This window comes from Raphanus sativus, chromosome 7, assembly GCF_000801105.2.
Source record: "Raphanus sativus cultivar WK10039 chromosome 7, ASM80110v3, whole genome shotgun sequence".
NCBI classification, from domain to species: domain Eukaryota; kingdom Viridiplantae; phylum Streptophyta; class Magnoliopsida; order Brassicales; family Brassicaceae; genus Raphanus; species Raphanus sativus.
This window is the reverse complement of record NC_079517.1, coordinates 12,333,068-12,351,323: the sequence shown is the minus strand read 5'-3', so window position 1 is coordinate 12,351,323 and position 18,256 is coordinate 12,333,068. Positions and strand designations below refer to the sequence as shown.

The window sequence follows — 18,256 nt, the reverse complement described above, 5'->3', positions numbered from 1 at the left end:
TCTCACTGATCTTGGCTTTGCACCAAAGACTCCATCGCGTCTGTTTTGTGACAGCAAGGCTGCACTTTACATCGCTTCTAACCCTGTTTTCCATGAGAGGACTAAACATGTTGAGATAGATTGTCACAGAGTTCGTGATTCTTTGAAGTCAGGAATGATTACATGTTCATATATTGGTACAAAGGAGCAACTAGCGGACGTTCTGACAAAGGCATTGGGGAAGGTTCAGTTCAGCCATCTTATGTCCAAGTTGGGCATTTGCAATGCTCCCACTTGAGGGGGAGTGTTGGAGATAAATATGTATTTAAGTGTTGATAACTATGTAATATGTTGGAGATAATTACTCCCACATAAGTCGGTATTAGATAAACTTGTAAACATGTATATATTGAGCTTGAGACTCACGATGAATACGACACGAAATATTCAGCAAATTGCTTAAGTTTAACACAATTCCAGGCTAAATCTTTGACTGTTGTAATGATGGTTGTTCGATCTGTTTTTCCTGCCTTCGCAAGGCTGCTACAAAATTCACCTGGATTACAGAAGATAACAGCAGTTACCACAATATATTTCAAAGGCATACATGTATTTTTTTTTTTTTTACCATGAACCTCTTTTTATCTTAATAATGACTATTTACGAGTAGGGAACACCGTTAGGATATGTGCTTGTGTGAGTGTTCTGACGTGGACATCACTTTTAATAATTTACTTGATCATTCTTTTTATTACTCTCTTCAGGATGCGGAGCTTGACAGACACTTACGTATGCAAGGTCTAAATCCTGATCGATGCTGGAGAATGAAATACGGGGACTTTCCAACGACAGAGCAGACCTGTTCACGATCGTCTTTTGGTGTTGTTGCTAAGCTAGCAAAGTCAAAAGATGTGGTTTCGTTCATCAAACTTGTGCTGCTAAACTCAAAGACGGTAGATACGATGGTTTTAAGGTTGGGTGGTTACCTTAATGCAACAGAGTACCGAAAGCTGCTTCGAGTGGTTCAACATTTACTGGCAACAAAAATGTCAGAACTCGTGGTCAAGCGAAGCGGCTCTTGAACATTTTAAAGATTACTCCATGAACAGTGTGTGTATAAATATTTTCAACTACGATCAACAAGATTATTTAATAGTATTGTATTAACGTTATCCTATTCTAGAGTTTACTAATTCTATTTTTTCTTTAAAGTCCCTCAAATCAAAAGTTCTGATTTTTTAAAATCTTTGGTATTTAAGAGAATTTTTTGGAGATGAACATGAGAATTTAGATTTACAGAATCCATTAAAAAATTAAAAGGAAGAAAGTGATTTTGGAATTTATAAAACTACCCTTTGGAAATAAGTCTATATATATATTAATGAGTGTACAATAGATTATTACATTTCCAAAGTTTTTGTTAATTTCCATGGACTTGAGTTTAAAGGATAAAGGATAGAACAGAGAGATTACAGAGGATAAATATTAAATCACTCATTCTATCTTTTCAAGGTAATATTTTTTTTTCCCTTGGAAATTCTTGATTTGGAAAAAATTGATCTCTTAATTCTCTATTATATTTTAAAACCATTTTGATGTCTTTCTCCTTCTAAAAACACATCTTTACTTAATAAAGTTTTTGAAAATTTTGAAAGGTAATTATGGTCTTAATATTTAACTTAACTACCTTTCAAAAGTTTCAGAACTTTGTGTTATTAAAGATGGTCTTAATCTTTAGTTAACCAACCATAGAGGCCTTAGGTGGCATTCATCGATAGATGTGATAAAATCTCCTAGACTATATTTAAGAAGTGATTTTGCCACATGTCCTCTCTACAATTATTTTCACAAAAATAATATGACATGGCTACTAAAATTGATGACATGTCTTCTAGATTAATATGACATGAACAATTACATTTAATGTTAATTTATATTTTTAGTAAAATTTTTAAATATAGTAACTCATATATTACATTTATTGTCGATTTCTATTTTTGGACTTTTTAAAATATGGTAATAATTCATAAATCATAATTAAAATAAATAGATTCAATTATGGCATTTAGTTTCTTATATATATCTACAGATTTTATAAATATTGTTTGATTTAATTTTTGACAATTATACAATTTTACATATTTATTTAATATATTTAATTAAAATAAATAGATAGAAAAATCTACCTAACATTATAATTTTAAATATATACATGCACATTCTTAAATATAATTCAAAATAAACAAATTTGTTTTTATCTTAATTTTAATGTTCAGTTAAATTAAATTTATATTAAATATTGATAAGAAAAAGAAAATTTATAATATTAATAAATATTAATAAATATTAAATATAATTTATATTTATCTGTTAAAAATATTTTAAATTTTTTTTAATGCACATGGTGCAGGAAAACACATAGTTGCTAGTAAAAGAGTTTTTATCCGGTTCGGTTCTAAACCCAACATAGATAATCCTCTTTGTTGCGAAAAAAAAAAGATAATCCTCTTTTTCTTTTGATTTTCGCGTTATATAACCCTAGAAAATTTACTCATCAATTGTGAAAAAGAAAAATACAGTATGACGAAGAGGGTCGAAAGTGAGAGTAACGGAATCTCGACCACCGTAAGAAGCCCTAGCCACCGCTCCCGTTCAAACGGCGGTTCAGATTTCATCAGCTCACTACCGGACGAGGTCCTCCAACACATCCTCTCCTACATTCCGACAGAGTACGCAGTCAGAACCTCCGCCTTGTCCAAACGATGGAAGCATGTATGGCGCGAAACCCCTTCTCTCTCCTTTCATTGCCACACATGGGATCATCATCCTGTTTCCATAAGCAAAACCCTAGCTAGCTTCTTCACGGCTCCCAAACTCACGAGTTTCCATATCCATGTTACCTTCAATCCTAATAACTCCTCTTTAACTTCATCATCACATGTTAATAGCTGGATCGAGCTCGCTCTGTCCCGGGAGGCTGACAAAATCTCTCTCGTCATTATCGGTTCCGATAATGTGCTTCCAGATCTTTTCTTTACCAATTCCTCTGTAAAGCAGCTCAGATTGGCTTTAGGTCATCGTGGCAGCTATGATTATCGCAACATGATTCCCAAACCTACGGTCGTTTGGACATCGTTGAGGAACTTGTCTCTGGAATGTTTCAGTCTGCCCGATGAATCCCTAGCTAATATCCTCTCTGGTTGTCCAATGCTTGAAAGCCTGGTATTGATTAACTGTCCAAAACTTGGTCATCTTGATCTGAGCAACTCACCCAAGCTGACAAGGTTGGAGATAGTTTTTGGTCCATACTTCGGAACATTAAAGATTGTAGCACCACACATCCAATATTTGAAATTGATTGGGTCTCTTGAACCATGTACATTAGTGGATGTCTCCTCTTTAACCGATGCTTATTTCAGCCTAAACTATGTCGGAGAAACAACGAGGGGTGATGGTTTTCATCAAGATATGGTGCTAAAGATGCTACAAAAGTTGCAAAACGTAGAGAATCTTACTATTGGACCAATCGTCCTTCAGGTAATATTTTCCACCTTATCTGGTTTGGTTGCAGAGTCTGCACACATTGGTAAAAACAGTTTTCGCTGTGGCATTCTAATTCTCTCTCTTTCTTTTGTTAGCTTCTATCTGTTGCCGAGCTTTGTGGTCTTCCTTTTCCCCAACTCCAGGCTAAATCTTTGACTGTTACAACGATGGTTGTTCGCTCTGTTATTCCTTCCTTAGCAAGGCTGCTACAAAACTCACCTGGATTACAGAAGATAACACTTAACACAATATCTTATAGAGGCATACCGGTATCTTCTTCTTCTTCTTTTTTTTACGATGAACCCCTCTTTTTATGTTTAATAATAACTATTTACTGAGTAGTGACAGTTATGTGCGTGTGTGTGTGTGTTATGACAGAGTTATATTGTAGAATTGGACATCGGTTTTCATAGTTTACTTGAACATTCTTTTTGTTACTCTCTCTTCAGGATGCGGAGTTTAACAGACACTTGCGTAAGCAAGGCTTGAATCCTGATGGATGCTGGAGATTGGAATATGGGGACTTTCCAACGACAAAGCAGACCTATTCACACTGTGTTGTTGCTACGCGAGCAAAGTCAAAACATGTGGTTTCCTTCATAAAACTTGTGCTGCAACACTCAAAGGCAGTAGATACGGTGGTTTTAAGGTTGGGTGGTTACCTTAATGCAACAGAGTACGAAAAGCTGCTTCGAATGGTTCCAACGTTCACTGGCAACAAAAATGTCAGAACTCGTGGTCAAGGAAAGCGGCTCCTGAACGTTTTAAAGATTACTCCACGAACCGTGTGTGTATAAATATTTGCAAGAATATTTATTAGTATTGTATTAACGTTATCCTATTCTAGAGCTTACTACTTCTCACTTTTCTTTATAGTCCCTCAATTCAAAAGTTCTGAGTTTTTAAATCTTTGGTATTTAAGAGAATTTTATGGAGATGAACATGATAATTTAGATTTTTTTTCAGAATCCATTTTAAAGAAAGAAAGTGTTATTGGAAATAAGTCTATATATATTAACGAGAGAGAGAGAGTACGAGAAACTATTAAATTTTTATAGTTTTTATTAATTTTGGTAGACTTGAGTTTAAGGATAAAGATCTCAAATTAGAACAGAGAGATTGAAACAGAGGATAAAGATTAAATCTCTCATAAACCTCTTTCACTCTCTCTTCTCAAGGTAATATATTTTCTTTTTCTTTTCTTGAAATCCTTGATTTGGAAAAATTGATCTCTTAATTCTCAATTATATTTTAAAACCATTTGGAATTATATTTCTCATTCTAAAAACAAATCTCTAATAAACGAAGTTTTGGAAAGGTCTCTTCTTCTCTTGGAAATCCTAGAACTAGGGGTAATTATGGTCTTCATTTTCGGCTAATAATATTAAAAACTACTATTGTTTGGTTTGTCTCCCTCAACTCACTCTCCGATCAACATCATGTCTTAGTTTTTAATCATGGTGATGTATAACAACGGGAATTCGGCCAAACAAAACCTCAACTTTGCACGAATTGCCAAAACAAACATGAATTTTTGGGCTGACCAAGAAAACACTAAACTTTCATTGACTTTCTAATTAATTAGCAATGTTTTCGTTGACTTGCCAATTTAGCACGCCGTCAGTTAACTTAACATACGTCGTTTCTTGTTGTCGTTAAAGTAAAACGACGTCGTATCAAATGAGATGAAACGACGTCGTTTTATATGATTTGAAAAATAAAAACAAGTAGCCTCCTGGATTCGAACTCAGGTTGGGTAGGACATATGACACGGTGTTTTACCACTGGGCTAGTGGCACTTTCAATGTACTTAATAACATATTTAATTTTATTTGGTACTCATTGAATATAATTTTTTTTCTAAAAACCTAAAAATATCTTTAAAATTTTAAAATTGAAAAAGGAATATTTTTATAAAATTAATTTTGAAATTAAAATGAAAAAATAATTTTTTTTTCTTAAAAGATAAAAATTAAAAAATTCAATATCCAGCTTAAAATCGAAATTTAATTTTTTTTTATAAAATAATTTTTTTAATTTCGATTTTTAAGCTAGATATTGAATTTTAAAGATTTTTATTTTTTTTAAGAATTTTTTTTTCATTTTAATTTCAAAATTAATTTTATTAAAGTATTTCTTTTTTCAATTTTTTGAAATTTCAAAGATATTTTTAAGGTTTTAGAAAAAAAATTTATATTCAATGAGTACCAAATAACATTAAATATGTTAGTAAGTACATTGAAAGTGCCACTAGCCCAGTGGTAAAACACCTTGTCATATGTCTTACCCAACCTGTGTTCGAATCCAGGGGGCTACTTGTTTTTATTTTTCAAATCATATAAAACGACGTCGTTTCATCTCATTTGAAACGACGTCGTTTTACTTTAACGCCAACAATAAACGACGTATGTTAAGTTAACTGACGGCGTGCTAAATTGTCAAGTCAACGAAAACATTGTTAATTAATTAGAAAGTCAATGAAAGTTTAGTGTTTTTTTGGCCAGCCCAAAAGTTCATGTTTGTTTTGGCAATTCGTGCAAAGTTGAGGTTTTGTTTGGCCGAATCCCGTATAACAACATAAAACTTGTAATATTTGTCAGTGATTATTTTCAGATAAAGTTGACAATAGTCGATAGTTGTGCAGTAGGGAAAACTTAGTATGAGAAAAAAAAATAGTATGAGAAAAAAACTTTATTGTCACATCATTGCTTGCTTGGATTACATATTACACGTGAAAACTTGTGACAGAATTTCTATAGTTAAAATAAGTATATTATAATCATTAATCCTATAGCTAACTACTGTGAGATTTGGTCTGAACCATATCATTAAGAACCGTGTCATTAGAGGTTTGTCTTATTCGTTAATCATGTTTTTCTTGTCTGTGATTATTGATTAAGAAGAGATCCATTGTTAAATACTTGTTAATCAATAGTTATATACGATGCTAATGAATACTACTAAGTTCATGTTGGTCTCAAAACTAAAGATCATGTTGTTGTGAAGTTGCTTGAAATGATGTATACAGCTTGATTACAGTTATATATAGGATAAACTAGTGTTAATCACATTGCATTATCAGCTAGTTATTGGAATTGTGTAATTCCACGTAATCTAAACCTAATTTTACTCATAAGTTCTTAAATTTTTTAGACTACATGAATTTGTGACGTGAAAAATGTTTCTAATTATTTAAAATATTATTAAAAATACTAAAGTATCTGCTAAGATATCTGTTATTATACTTCAGTTATAAGAATGAATTTTCGTTGACAAAAAAAAAGAATGAGATTATCTCACATAATCAATAAATTATATTATTCTCAATGTAATTGGGCAACGTAAACGCCAATGGTCTCGAGAATTATGTGGTTACCGACAATATTAACTTTCTTTTATTATGTAGTTGCCGACAATATTAAAAGCCAACTGAGTTTTCTTCTATTCAAATAGTCTGTTGAGTATCTTTTTTCATTTGTGGCATCAACAAGACAATGCTATGATAGAGTATTTCAAGCTTGGTGATCTATGAGTTTGCTACGACAAGATTAGTGCGTATGGCTTTGGATCACAAGCCGATTTAAACAATGGAGAAACCATTATGCAATACTTTGTTTCTTACCTATCTGTCATTCATATCAACACTAACAAACCATTGTATTGTCCAGGTTAGCTTCATTATGAATCAGTTGTATTTGTGGTTTGACAATGAAAATGTTCAGGACAGATCTCTAGATGTTTAGGACATGGTTTGTGTTACTGCAACCAGAATGAAGTGGTTTAATCTGAGAGTAGTGAATGTTGTAGTGATAGTGAGAGCAAGAAGTTGTTTTCAAGATCTATGAGAAATGATTCAAGCAAAACATGGGATGCTGTCTCTGAAGATTGGGTTTTTGATCCAGATGGTTCAATATGTCTCGTGCAAGTTGGATGACTGTTGCTTGGTAAGCAAGCAATCGTCAGCCAGTACAATTCTTGAACTATTAGTTTGATAAGTGGGATTGTTTGATGGACTAGATATCCGAGCAAGAACAAGATAGATTTGAACAAGATAGATTTGATGACATGTAACTTTCTCTTCCTCTTTTCAAGGTTTGTATGATCTATCACTGCTTAGTTATGTATAAACAAGAACCATTATGTTTTGTTTAACGGATTCAAGTTCTGTAGATAATGTGGTGGAAACATGATAGCAACAACAAAAGCAAGGAAGGACTGTGTTGTGAAGCATCTGTTGCTAGAAGCACATTACACAAGAATCTTTTTCAGATTAAAACTAAACAACAATTTAGCTTAGATACTGTTACTTGTATCCATATACATTGGTGAAAATACCAAAATATCTCATTGTCAAATCTTTCTTTATTCTTATTATTACAACAAACAAAGAGTAGCATCAAAACAAAGATTCTATGCAAAGTGATTTCACACATACAAAGAAAGTTTGGGACAAAGAAGCATCCAAACTAAAAGGAAACTCTCATCTAGTAATCTTCAGGAGCTAAAGGCTGGTGGGTGGGGTGCGTAGTAGGTGGCTCGGTAGGTATGACCATGTACTCATATATAAGAGCGGCCAAAGCACCACCGATGAATGGTCCGACCCAATAGATCCAATGGTCATCCCATCTCCATCCAACCAATGCTGGACCAAAGGCTCTAGCTGGATTCATTGACGCACCAGAGAACGGTCCACCCACCAAGATGTTTGCCCCAACTATGAGTCCCACCGCAAGTGGTCCTATAACCCCAAGGCTTCCACGTTTTGGATCAATCAAAGTCGAGTAAACAACGTAGACTAAGCCAAATGTTAAGATGATCTCTAAAATGAGTCCATTAACTGCACCAACACCTGATGCTACATGGAAACCAACTGGTCTCTGCATGAACACAAAACTCTTAAACCATTGCTTCACAATATACTAGCTCACATCACAAAGAATATATGATATTAATTAGTCTTACCATGCCGTTTGTGGAAAGCCTTAGCAATAGACAAGCGAGGATGGCTCCAAGAAGCTGAGCTATCCAGTAATAGATGGCACGGATTGCAGAAAGTCTGCCACCAATAAGAGCACCAAACGTGACGGCCGGGTTAACGTGTCCACCAGAGACATTGATGGCTGCAGAAACAGCAGCGAACAGAGCAAAAGCATGAGCTAACGCTACTAACACCAGTCCTCCGGGTGTGTTTGTCCCGGCATGAGCTGCATGGCTCCAATACAGCTTATCTGAGATTAACAAGAAAAAACACATACACAACAGTCACAAGTCACAAGTTATATCACATATGTAAGAGACCTAAAAACATAGAATCATAACTATCATAAGGGTGTGTGTACGAACCGAGAGAGAGGATAGAGCCTTCAGCTGCAAAGACGAAGACAAAAGTGGAGAGGAACTCAGCTAACGTGGCTCTAATAGAGTCAGGGTGTGTAGCCTCGTCGGCTCTACCAAAAGCGTATGCTCTATGAGCTGATGTTGCCATTATAACCAAAACACTCAGAATTAACAAGATCTCCGAAGAAGAAAGAGAGAGGTGGGAGGAGAGAGACAGAGATAGAAAGAGTTTAAAGGAAGCCAAATCGAAGTATAGAACGACAGATGTGAGACTTGAGTATCCTGAGATAGACACGTAGCTCAAACTGCATGTATATGACACTATCATCATGACATTTTAGAGTTCGTGTTCGTGCATATCATTAACTTACTCTGCCCTCTTTTATCTTCTCAATGTAAGTTTTTGGACAAACCTTGAGGTTCGAATTTATAAATACATCTTCTCGTGTTTGTGCTGACTATGCTTGATGCGTACCAAGTTGGTGAACAGTACAAATGTACAATAATTTGGCTTCACTCATGGTAGATTAATAGTAGTCTTAATACCAACACAAAATGAAATTTAACATAGCTGATAAAAAAAAACCGTTTGAGAAGAAAAAACAGCGATCAACATAACGTTCTCTGTCACTTCTATGGGAATATTTCATTACCATCCAATAATCTCAAAACTGTAATCTCCACTGAATACAATATATCTTGGGGTGACTTCTTAAATCAGGCGTTATTAGACCCAGAAGCAGCAGCCCCTGCCGCTTTCTTATTCTCCCTCTTCTTCTTGTTTCTAAGAGCGTTCTTGCTCATCTCTCTGTATTTAACAACAGAGTACCCATCAACAAAAGAACCATTGATGGTTTCTAAGATTATATATGTAGTGCAAGATAACAGACTTACCCTGCTGGGTTTACTCCAAGCAACTGCAATTGCAAATCATGAAACTATCAGACATTTGATATGTGAAGCCAGTATATTCAATGGAAAACGGTAACAGTGGGGGAAGTTAAGGCCAGAACCAATTTAAAACCCGGTTGGGATAAACTAGGTCCCACAATCATGACTGTGTAGTTGTGAGATCATAGAAAAAGTTCATTACGAGTACCTCAGCTTGAATGGCAGCTGCGTGCTTAGCATGAGGAGGTTGATATGCAGCTGGTTTTTTTACGGTGGGGATGGAAACAACAGGTTTCTTCTGAGCTGATCCTTGTCCTAAAATAAAGAAGAATCATTTAAGAACAAGATAAGTTTTACAAAAACTTTCTTACAATCAACACAGGTTTTAAGAGTTAAAAAAAAAGAAAAAAAAAAGAGAGACTCGGACCTTGCGATTTGCCCCCTTCGAGTTTCAATGATTCAACTGACTTGAGAAGCTCACTTATCTCATCGAACCTCTCTGGAGACTCCGGTTTCCATTCAACCTGTAGGTAAATAACCATGTCAAAAGTTTAGTAACACAACTTGTAGTCATGATAGCCAAAGCTGTTAAGAGATATACCTGGTACAGTCTCTCAAACATCTTCTTGAAATAACGCTTTCCGTCATAGTTGAAGATTTTAATCCTTCAGTCAGAACAAAGAGGATAGATAACACAAAACATTCCATATCAGTGCGATATCACGGGGTTCAATATTGTGGCAAGGTAGTTTAACATACCCATTGTCGATTTGACGTCTTGGTGCTGTTGAGGCAGTAAGGAAATAACGCCCATCAGGAGACCATTCACTTACTACAGACCACTCGGCTTTATTACTTCCTAGTTGCTTCTTACTGACAACGTCCCAGAATGTCTGAAATGTGTAACTAGATCCATTGAGCAACCATGTAGAGAAGATCATGTGGACAATATATAATTTGAAGAGCAGGAGGGATCGTTATTTACCATATCACCAGGTAAGTTACCGAATCCAGCCACACATAAAACTGTAGAATCGATTGAAAGTTACCAACTATGCTCGGACACGAACACTCAATTTAAAATGAAAGATAAAAGAATATAGGGATGAGGAAGAGAACCGTACTTCTCCCTTTTGGATTCCATCGAAGAGTGTTATAAGGACCTTCGCCAAGTTCCATCAAAGGTTTGCACTTCTTGTCAAAGATTGTCACACAAGCAGGCATAACTGAAGACACACTTAAGGAAAAAAAAGTTCAAAGAGACGAATTCAAGAAGAAACATATAGAAGAAAAATAATCTCTTAACATGAACACAAAGATACTAACATGTCACATGCACAAGAAAACATTAAGGTAAAACAGATAAGTCCTTATAGCTAATGAAATAAAGGATACAGCCATATACAACTGCGAACTCTGAACCCGAGAAGGACCACTGAACATCATGAACCGGTCCCTCTTTACCTGTCAAAGTACCAGAAAGTCAGTACTATCAAAAACAACAAGAGAGCAGAGATATACAAAAGCTTAGGACGTACGTAATGGAACAAGGCCTTCATGTGTGCCATCTACGGTAAGGTAGTGTAGCTTCGTTTCCCCGTAATAACTTTTGTTGGTCTTGTCAACATCTGATTGTACAACCACCAGGAGTCCAGTGGAACCATGATTCCAGCTAAACTGCACAGAGGAACACCGGAAGAAGCTCCGTCTAGCACTTGGCTGACTCTCAGCATCTTTCCCACAACCAAATATCTGGACACTACCTGGACTCCCCTATTTATGTAATAAGCATTAACATGTCAGAGTAGCTTATCCACGAATGAAACAATTATACAGCTTTCAGACAGAAAAAAAAAAAAAAGATAACTTATTGCACTAGAATACAAAGTATAGCACAAGCAATGAAGAGCACCTTCACTTCTAAAACAAAGACAGCAACATGGGAAGCTGGGGTTTTGGAAAGCTCAAACGCAGCTACGCCAGGAACTCTGATCCGGGATGTTATTCCTTTAGAGAAATCTTTGGAGTCGAAGAACTGCACCTCATTTGTAGCTAAACGGCACGCGGAAGACTCATCAGGAGAGAAGCGAATCGATGGCCTATACAGCAATAACATAACATATCATTTAAAAAGCAGTATAATAGGCATCATCACAAATACAATTAGTAAGCACTAAAGAGAGCAGCTTACCAAGTGGTTTTAGTAATGGACTTTTGGTAAAGACTATGCGCAAGATCTCCAGTGTCAGTATTCCAAAGGGAGACGTTCTTCTCCTGGGGAGTGGTGGCCTTCTGAAAGGTCTGTAGATAAGTCCCGCACGGAGATATCTCAGTAGCCGTGACATTAGCTACCGCGAACGACCGAACTTCACTCAAGCTGGCGGAATCGTAGATACTGATGGTTCCATCAGATTTAACGGCCATGAACTTGGATCCATCGAGGCTGAACTTGGTGCTAGAGCATGACACACGCTCATTCTTGGGAGCTGGTTGACCGTTGCTACTACTAAAAGGAGGACCGTTCCACACAACGAAACCTTCAGCGTCTCTAACTACAAACAAACAAAAAGGAAGTGGCTTTAGATAAAAGTAACCTCTCTGTGATTATACCTCAAATAGAGTTTGAGAGATGTGTGTACCTAAAATCTCCAACGATGGTGAAGAACTCATTTGCTTCACTTGAGAGACCTAAATCAATGCATCAATTCAACAGAAAGCTTTAAGATTTATACTGAAACCATTGTCAGGTAATCGAATTTGAGCTGTTTGCAGACATGAATCGCGAGGTAAATCACTAAATTAACTCTACTGGATCGACGAAATGGATTGAGATTAATAAAGGAACCACCTTTTTATACAACAACTTCTCCAGGTGAGCGTGAGAATGGAGAAAATCTGGAGAAGAAGAAGAAGAAGGTACCTGAAACGATGGGTGGAGAGAGTGATCGGTGGCTGTTGTGGCCGGCTTAGCTCTGCACCGTGTGATGAGATAGATAGATACCCTAAGTTTAAAGTTTAACGAAGACTTTAGAAACCCTCTTAGTGAGCCGGAAGGTAACCTTATTTAAAGGATAAATTAACCGAAAACCCGATTCATCCTAACCGAATTTTTGTTCGGTCCAGTACGGTGACTTTAGTGCTAACCGAACTAACCAAAACCGATTTATTCAAACCGAACTAACCTAAGCCTAAATGCTAGTATGCGCTCTGCTGGCTTCTCTCCTTCCATCGTCTCTAACAGGTGAGTCTCTTTGCAAATTTAATTTTGACTAATTCAATCCAAGTAAGTTTTTTCGTACTTAGAATCGTGTCTTCCTTCAAGGGTTGGCTTTTAAAATTTTGTTTCTTAATTCTTTTTTTGTTCTATTTTTTTTTTTGCTTCATTGCTCACCACCTGCTCGACGAATTTCCTCAATAGAACACTAATATTTGTTTTCTTTCTCCGACGAAGCTATATCTGTAGATAGTTTAGTTAGTCATGGGTATGTTAGTTATCATCTGAAGTTTGAACATTTTTCCTGTAGAAATCTTGAGGGATTCTAATGGCAGAAGTGAGTCTTGGTATGCTTATAGACATTGTGGACGAGGAGTGGATGAGGGACACTCTCCCTGATGATGGTAACCTTCCATCTAGAAATCATTCTAGTATCTATTTTTCCATCAGATTAATTGTTTATTTATTGTTTGCAGATCTCCCATTGCCTCCAGTGCTTGCTGTTAGGACTGATGATACTGAAGAAACCAGTACGTTTTCCCCTTTGGTTTGGTTTTGTTTTACTACACAGTCTGAAAAAAATGCTAGCTTGAATTCAGTACGTTGATGCATACGAAGTTAAACACCCCATATTGAGATCTGGAAATGTCATTTAGGAAACCAATGGAAACAGACCACTTCGTGTTTGTTTCAGACATTGTGAAATTACATTTGAGAGAGAAACTTTTAATTTTAGGGCTTTCTCCTAACGACTAAAGCATTTGCGATTGTTTCAGATCAGGAAACTCAGCAAGTGGATGGAGAAGCTTGGCATGATCTTGCACTGGATACTCAGTAAAAAAACGCCACAAAGTTTCAGTGGATGTAAATTCCTACTTGCATCTCCTTTTATTTTGTATGATCACAACTTGTAAGCTTTGTATGAAGACACAGTCATTGCTTCACTTCTTCTATTAATAAAACTCTCTTGGATTCCTTTTTTGGATGGAATAAATTTGCTTCTTGCTGTTGATACTGACGTCAGAAATCTGACCCTTTTTGCTGGCGTGTCTTGTTCTGATTCGTTCACCTGGTTGGCAAATGTGTTTATACGTATGTAATTTGCTTTGCCTTTGAGGTGCTAATAGCAGCAGTAGAAAACTACATGCCCCAAGTGTTTGTGATTGATGAGATTGGAACTAAACTTGAAGCAATGTCCGCAAGCATGATAGCAGAGCGTGGATCCAGTTAGTTGCCACTTGCCACGGCCCATGGAGCTATAACAGAAAATTTGATCAAGAACCCTTCTTTAGACCTCCTACTCGTTCGGAGGTGTACAAGTTAGACACGATGTGCTATCTTACCATTCAAAATGAGAATGAATTCAAAGATATGGTTTGGATATTCCAATGTGACATCTCTTGCAAATGATCATTGTCATATAACTCAGTGCCAGTTTGATCAAAAAAAAAAAATAATAACTCAGTGCCAAAGACTGAACTTCGTGCTCATCCTAGTCTGACAGGTAGACTCCTGTCTTATTGGGTTTCAACTTTAGATGGCAACACAACAACAATACTAACATGAACTACTATGTTACCTGTCATAGTCATATATTAGACTCAACCAATATTTATAATTTTGATATTTAAATGAAGAAATAATATTTTCTAAAAGAAATTAGAACACGTAGTTTAATAATTTGTGTCAATGTCGAACTTATACTACTTTCGTTTTTTTACTACTTTCTTTTTAAAATAGTTGACTTTACAAATTAACACATTCCTTGAGTTTTTTTGTAACAATTCTTTTCAAATGGAAAAAGTGGTGATAAAGTTGTGACTACACACATATCTAACCGTCACTTATATTTATTTAGGTTATCTTGGATTCAGAGATCATGATCCATTTTGATCCGATGGTTATTATTTAACTCAAAAGTATAATGGATATATAACCATATACACTAGATAAAAATATAAGTATTTTATACTTTTGTTTAATTGAAGTTGAATGGAAGAAAAAGTTAAGCTGGAGTGCATTATGTAAGAAAGTGCCGACCAGATGAGGACTACGGTGCGAAATAGTTAGCTAACCCTTAATAACCTTAATCTTCTGCGAGGATCGACTATACTTTACTTATTAAACTTTATCAAAAGGTTTTTTCCGATTAATTTACTAGTTGGTATATGTATTATATGCAGATTTGTATATTGATATGTATATTATTTGTTGAAATGTTAAATCTTTTAATGAATAAAATATATTTTGCAAGCAAAACAGTTACAGTGTAATTTTAAGAAGAGGCTTTGGAACTGTTCTGGATTTGATTTTTACTATTAACTAAATTGCTAATGTGATTAGGCGGATATAAAACTATTGATACCAGTTTTTGGGAAATTAGTTGAATTTTAGCTCATACACTTTTGATCTATTAAGGCATTTCCAACTCAATTCCATATTTCCAAAATGGAGTAAAAGTGATTATGAAGTAAGAAATGCTCCAACCCCATTCAATATTATATTTCATAATGAAAATTTATTCCATAAATGAAGTAATCTATTTTTTATTTGTTCATTACTCCATTATAAAGTGAAAAATGGAGTAGAGTTTAAACATTTTACTCAATATTCATTTTTACTCCATTTTATAGGAAAATATAGAATTTTACATTGGAAATGCTCTAATACAATTTTTTTATACAAACAGTCAAACCTGATTTATATCGAAAATTGAAACATATCCATATATCACCAATTAATTCTAAATTGAAAAATATTTAACTTAACATTTTAAGTCCCACTAATTGGTCATGCCAGAGGACTACATTGTATAGTAACCAACTAAAATGCATATTGACAAAAAACAAAAACATCCTTAACTATTTTGTAATTTGAAATAACTCCATGTTTTATTACCACAGTCAATGCCAGTTAGTGTTTTATAAAACTGGAGAAAAAATTGGCTGTTATGTGGTTCAAATTTAAGATATGACCATTTAAATTATAGTACATATACTGTTGAATTCTAGATCCGGTAATCAGATTTAGGGATCTTAAATCAAACAATGAGTAATGGTTAGGGATCAAAGGTTTCCTTTATTAAAGTGTTCAAGTGAAATGCCGAAAAGAAAAATACAAAGAGAAATGAATGTGTCGTTCGTCGTCAACAGCTATTTATCTCTCTATCTTTTCTCTCCATTTTTCTCATTGAATGCTCTTTATTTATAGCTCTTGATTCTCTTTCTTCTATCCCGTAGTGGCGGTGTCAGAGGTCAGTTCGACTGTCATCATTATGCTATTGCTTGTGTTGTCTTGAGGTGGTTGATGTTCGGCTACGATCCGCGGTTGATACAGTCTATACCCTATATTACTATTTCCCTTTGTCCTTTGCTTGTGTGCACCGAAGGCTTATCGATTGGTTGAATTAGTCTTTGTTTCAATGGACCTTTGTTCTCATTGCATACCCAACTCACGAATAGGACCGAAGATCTATCCTCCAACATATATATATACCTTTATTTCAAAGAATATTACTGAAAGTAAAGTTGGAAATAGTTTATAATATTGAAGATTGAAAACGGATTGGAAGCGGGTTAGAAGCCATTGTTCTACAGCTTTTCCTCAGGACAGGACAGAGCCTGCCCAATCAAAACATCATATAAGAGCACAAGAGGATACTGAGTATCTATATAAATCTTATCTCAAATATACAATCTAACATTAGGTATTTTTGTCAATACTGCTGTTTTTAATTAGTAGTTAGTGTTCGATTAACTTTTTCTTTTAGAATTCAAATTGGTGCTTCACTTATTCTATAAACTAGCCACAAGATCCAAAATCGTTTCCGCTGATAATTTAGTATCATAAAAGAGTCTTCAAATTAATAATTAACCAAAGTAAAATATAGTGTTTAACTTTGCCATACTCTCTCGTTGATTTTAAAGAAAAACTGTGAAAGAAGCTTTATATAATGATTTGGACCTCACTCATGAGTATTCTCTAAGTTCTTTTGTAACATCTATCTTATTAAATCAGAAACATTCTGTTGGACCTAACATTTATTTTGTAAGTTTTTAAATTAAATACACATTTATACTTTATAGTTAAACATACATTAAGTCACTAATGTTCCTTTCTTTATACTACTATCCATGTTTCCAAACAATATACTTATTTCTTTATACTACTATATCAATGTTTCCAAACAATATATTTTTTATACTACTATCCATGTTTTCCAATAATACAATAATTAATCTTAGTTATTTTATATCTATCATTTTCTCTTTTAAATTTTGTAGAAACGTCATAATTTCATAAATTGCAAAATAGTGAACTTTAAAATTTCGATTATAAGATTACAAATTATGAAACTATTACAATTTAAATCCAATTAGATTACATATCGGTCATCCATTAGTTCAATCGGTTAGTCTCGGGTGTTAGTGATTTTTTAATATGAATATTTTAAAAACATAAATTGAATTGTCAGATCTCCGGATTAACCGGTATAATCACAATCGGGTTGAATTTAAAATACTGATTTAAATGCAAAAATATTTTAAATACACACTCTTTAAAAATAACCAAAATATTTGTTAAATTATTAGTGAAATTTTTCATCGTAAAATATTCCGCGCTTCAAAAGCGCGGGTCAAAATCTAGTACAGGTTATAAAGAGATTCATAGTTTTCATAGCACTTTGACAAAAAAAAAGGTTTTCATAGCACAATTTTATTGTTATTTTAAGTCAATAGAAAGAATCAATAATCAACCAAAAGACATTACTCAGATCATTTGATTCACGTTACTAACCCATATGGTCAACTAATAAAAAGGGTCAAAAGGCAGCCACGGGCTCACGGATTACTCTTTGCTAAACAATTTTGCTTTTTCCAAAATAGAACACATTCACATTCCTCTCTCATATTTCCTTTATACAGTATGTTATGAACTTTAAGATCGATTCATTCCAATTTCCAATGCATTTTGATACTCCTATGTTTTATATTAAGTGTCATTTTAGAATTGTATATATAATTTTTTTACACAAAAATTTGCATTATTTTATATATAAAAACATCAGTATCTATACATCTACTTATACTTTAACCAATGGAAAAATATATTAGAAAATAACGTTAATAAATTCTACATAAAATGTTAAAACGATACTTATTTTACAACAAAAATATTTTTTTGTAACAACATTTAATATAAAACGGAGGCAGTATATGAAGTCCACACGATTTCATCTTTTTCTTAAATTGCTACTTTTTGGGTTTATATCTTTAATTCTTTTTACAAAAT

General features: G+C 34.4%; 4 protein-coding genes and 1 long non-coding RNA gene across 8 annotated transcripts; 3 read left to right on the top strand and 2 right to left on the bottom strand.

The window, feature by feature from the left end:
* Window positions 1-2,514: 2,514 nt before the first annotated feature.
* Window positions 2,515-4,390, top strand: LOC108815403 (F-box/LRR-repeat protein At5g02910). 2 transcript variants are annotated; one of them, XM_056990564.1, is made up of 4 exons: window positions 2,515-3,263; window positions 3,399-3,516; window positions 3,618-3,791; window positions 3,972-4,390. In XM_056990564.1, exons 1-4 carry the CDS (start codon window positions 2,560-2,562, stop codon window positions 4,317-4,319), a joined length of 1,344 nt encoding a protein of 447 aa, XP_056846544.1. In that variant the 5' UTR covers window positions 2,515-2,559; the 3' UTR covers window positions 4,320-4,390. The 2 variants fall into 2 exon arrangements, with proteins under 2 accessions (XP_056846544.1, XP_018443521.1); XM_018588019.2 differs by having other exon boundaries at window positions 2,516-3,516.
* A 2,571-nt stretch (window positions 4,391-6,961) lies between these two features.
* LOC130497864 (uncharacterized) lies at window positions 6,962-7,821 on the top strand. Its single transcript, XR_008936898.1, has 3 exons — window positions 6,962-7,190; window positions 7,330-7,614; window positions 7,693-7,821. It is a non-coding gene; the product is annotated as an uncharacterized LOC130497864 (long non-coding RNA).
* A 45-nt stretch (window positions 7,822-7,866) lies between these two features.
* LOC130497863 (aquaporin TIP3-1) lies at window positions 7,867-9,125 on the bottom strand. Its single transcript, XM_056991105.1, has 3 exons — window positions 8,866-9,125; window positions 8,485-8,750; window positions 7,867-8,399 (listed from the first exon to the last, which is right to left on the bottom strand). Exons 1-3 carry the CDS (start codon window positions 9,005-9,007, stop codon window positions 8,007-8,009), a joined length of 801 nt encoding a protein of 266 aa, XP_056847085.1. The 5' UTR covers window positions 9,008-9,125; the 3' UTR covers window positions 7,867-8,006.
* Window positions 9,126-9,355: 230 nt separating this feature from the next.
* On the bottom strand, window positions 9,356-12,773 carry LOC108834526 (eukaryotic translation initiation factor 2A). Its single transcript, XM_018607862.2, has 14 exons — window positions 12,671-12,773; window positions 12,390-12,438; window positions 11,942-12,302; window positions 11,663-11,849; window positions 11,289-11,523; window positions 11,146-11,214; window positions 10,875-10,976; window positions 10,736-10,776; window positions 10,510-10,643; window positions 10,352-10,415; window positions 10,178-10,274; window positions 9,959-10,065; window positions 9,754-9,776; window positions 9,356-9,667 (listed from the first exon to the last, which is right to left on the bottom strand). The coding sequence occupies exons 2-14, from the start codon at window positions 12,418-12,420 to the stop codon at window positions 9,577-9,579; spliced, it is 1,542 nt and encodes a 513-aa protein (XP_018463364.1). The 5' UTR covers window positions 12,421-12,438; window positions 12,671-12,773; the 3' UTR covers window positions 9,356-9,576.
* A 128-nt stretch (window positions 12,774-12,901) lies between these two features.
* Window positions 12,902-13,976, top strand: LOC108816266 (anaphase-promoting complex subunit 13). Of its 3 annotated transcripts, none has more exons than XM_018588841.2 (4): window positions 12,902-12,991; window positions 13,275-13,368; window positions 13,441-13,494; window positions 13,741-13,976. In XM_018588841.2, exons 2-4 carry the CDS (start codon window positions 13,293-13,295, stop codon window positions 13,800-13,802), a joined length of 192 nt encoding a protein of 63 aa, XP_018444343.1. In that variant the 5' UTR covers window positions 12,902-12,991; window positions 13,275-13,292; the 3' UTR covers window positions 13,803-13,976. The 3 variants fall into 3 exon arrangements, with proteins under 3 accessions (XP_018444343.1, XP_018444346.1, XP_018444345.1); XM_018588844.2 differs by lacking the exon at window positions 12,902-12,991 and adding an exon at window positions 13,002-13,033; XM_018588843.2 differs by lacking the exon at window positions 12,902-12,991 and adding an exon at window positions 13,013-13,073.
* Window positions 13,977-18,256: the final 4,280 nt, after the last annotated feature.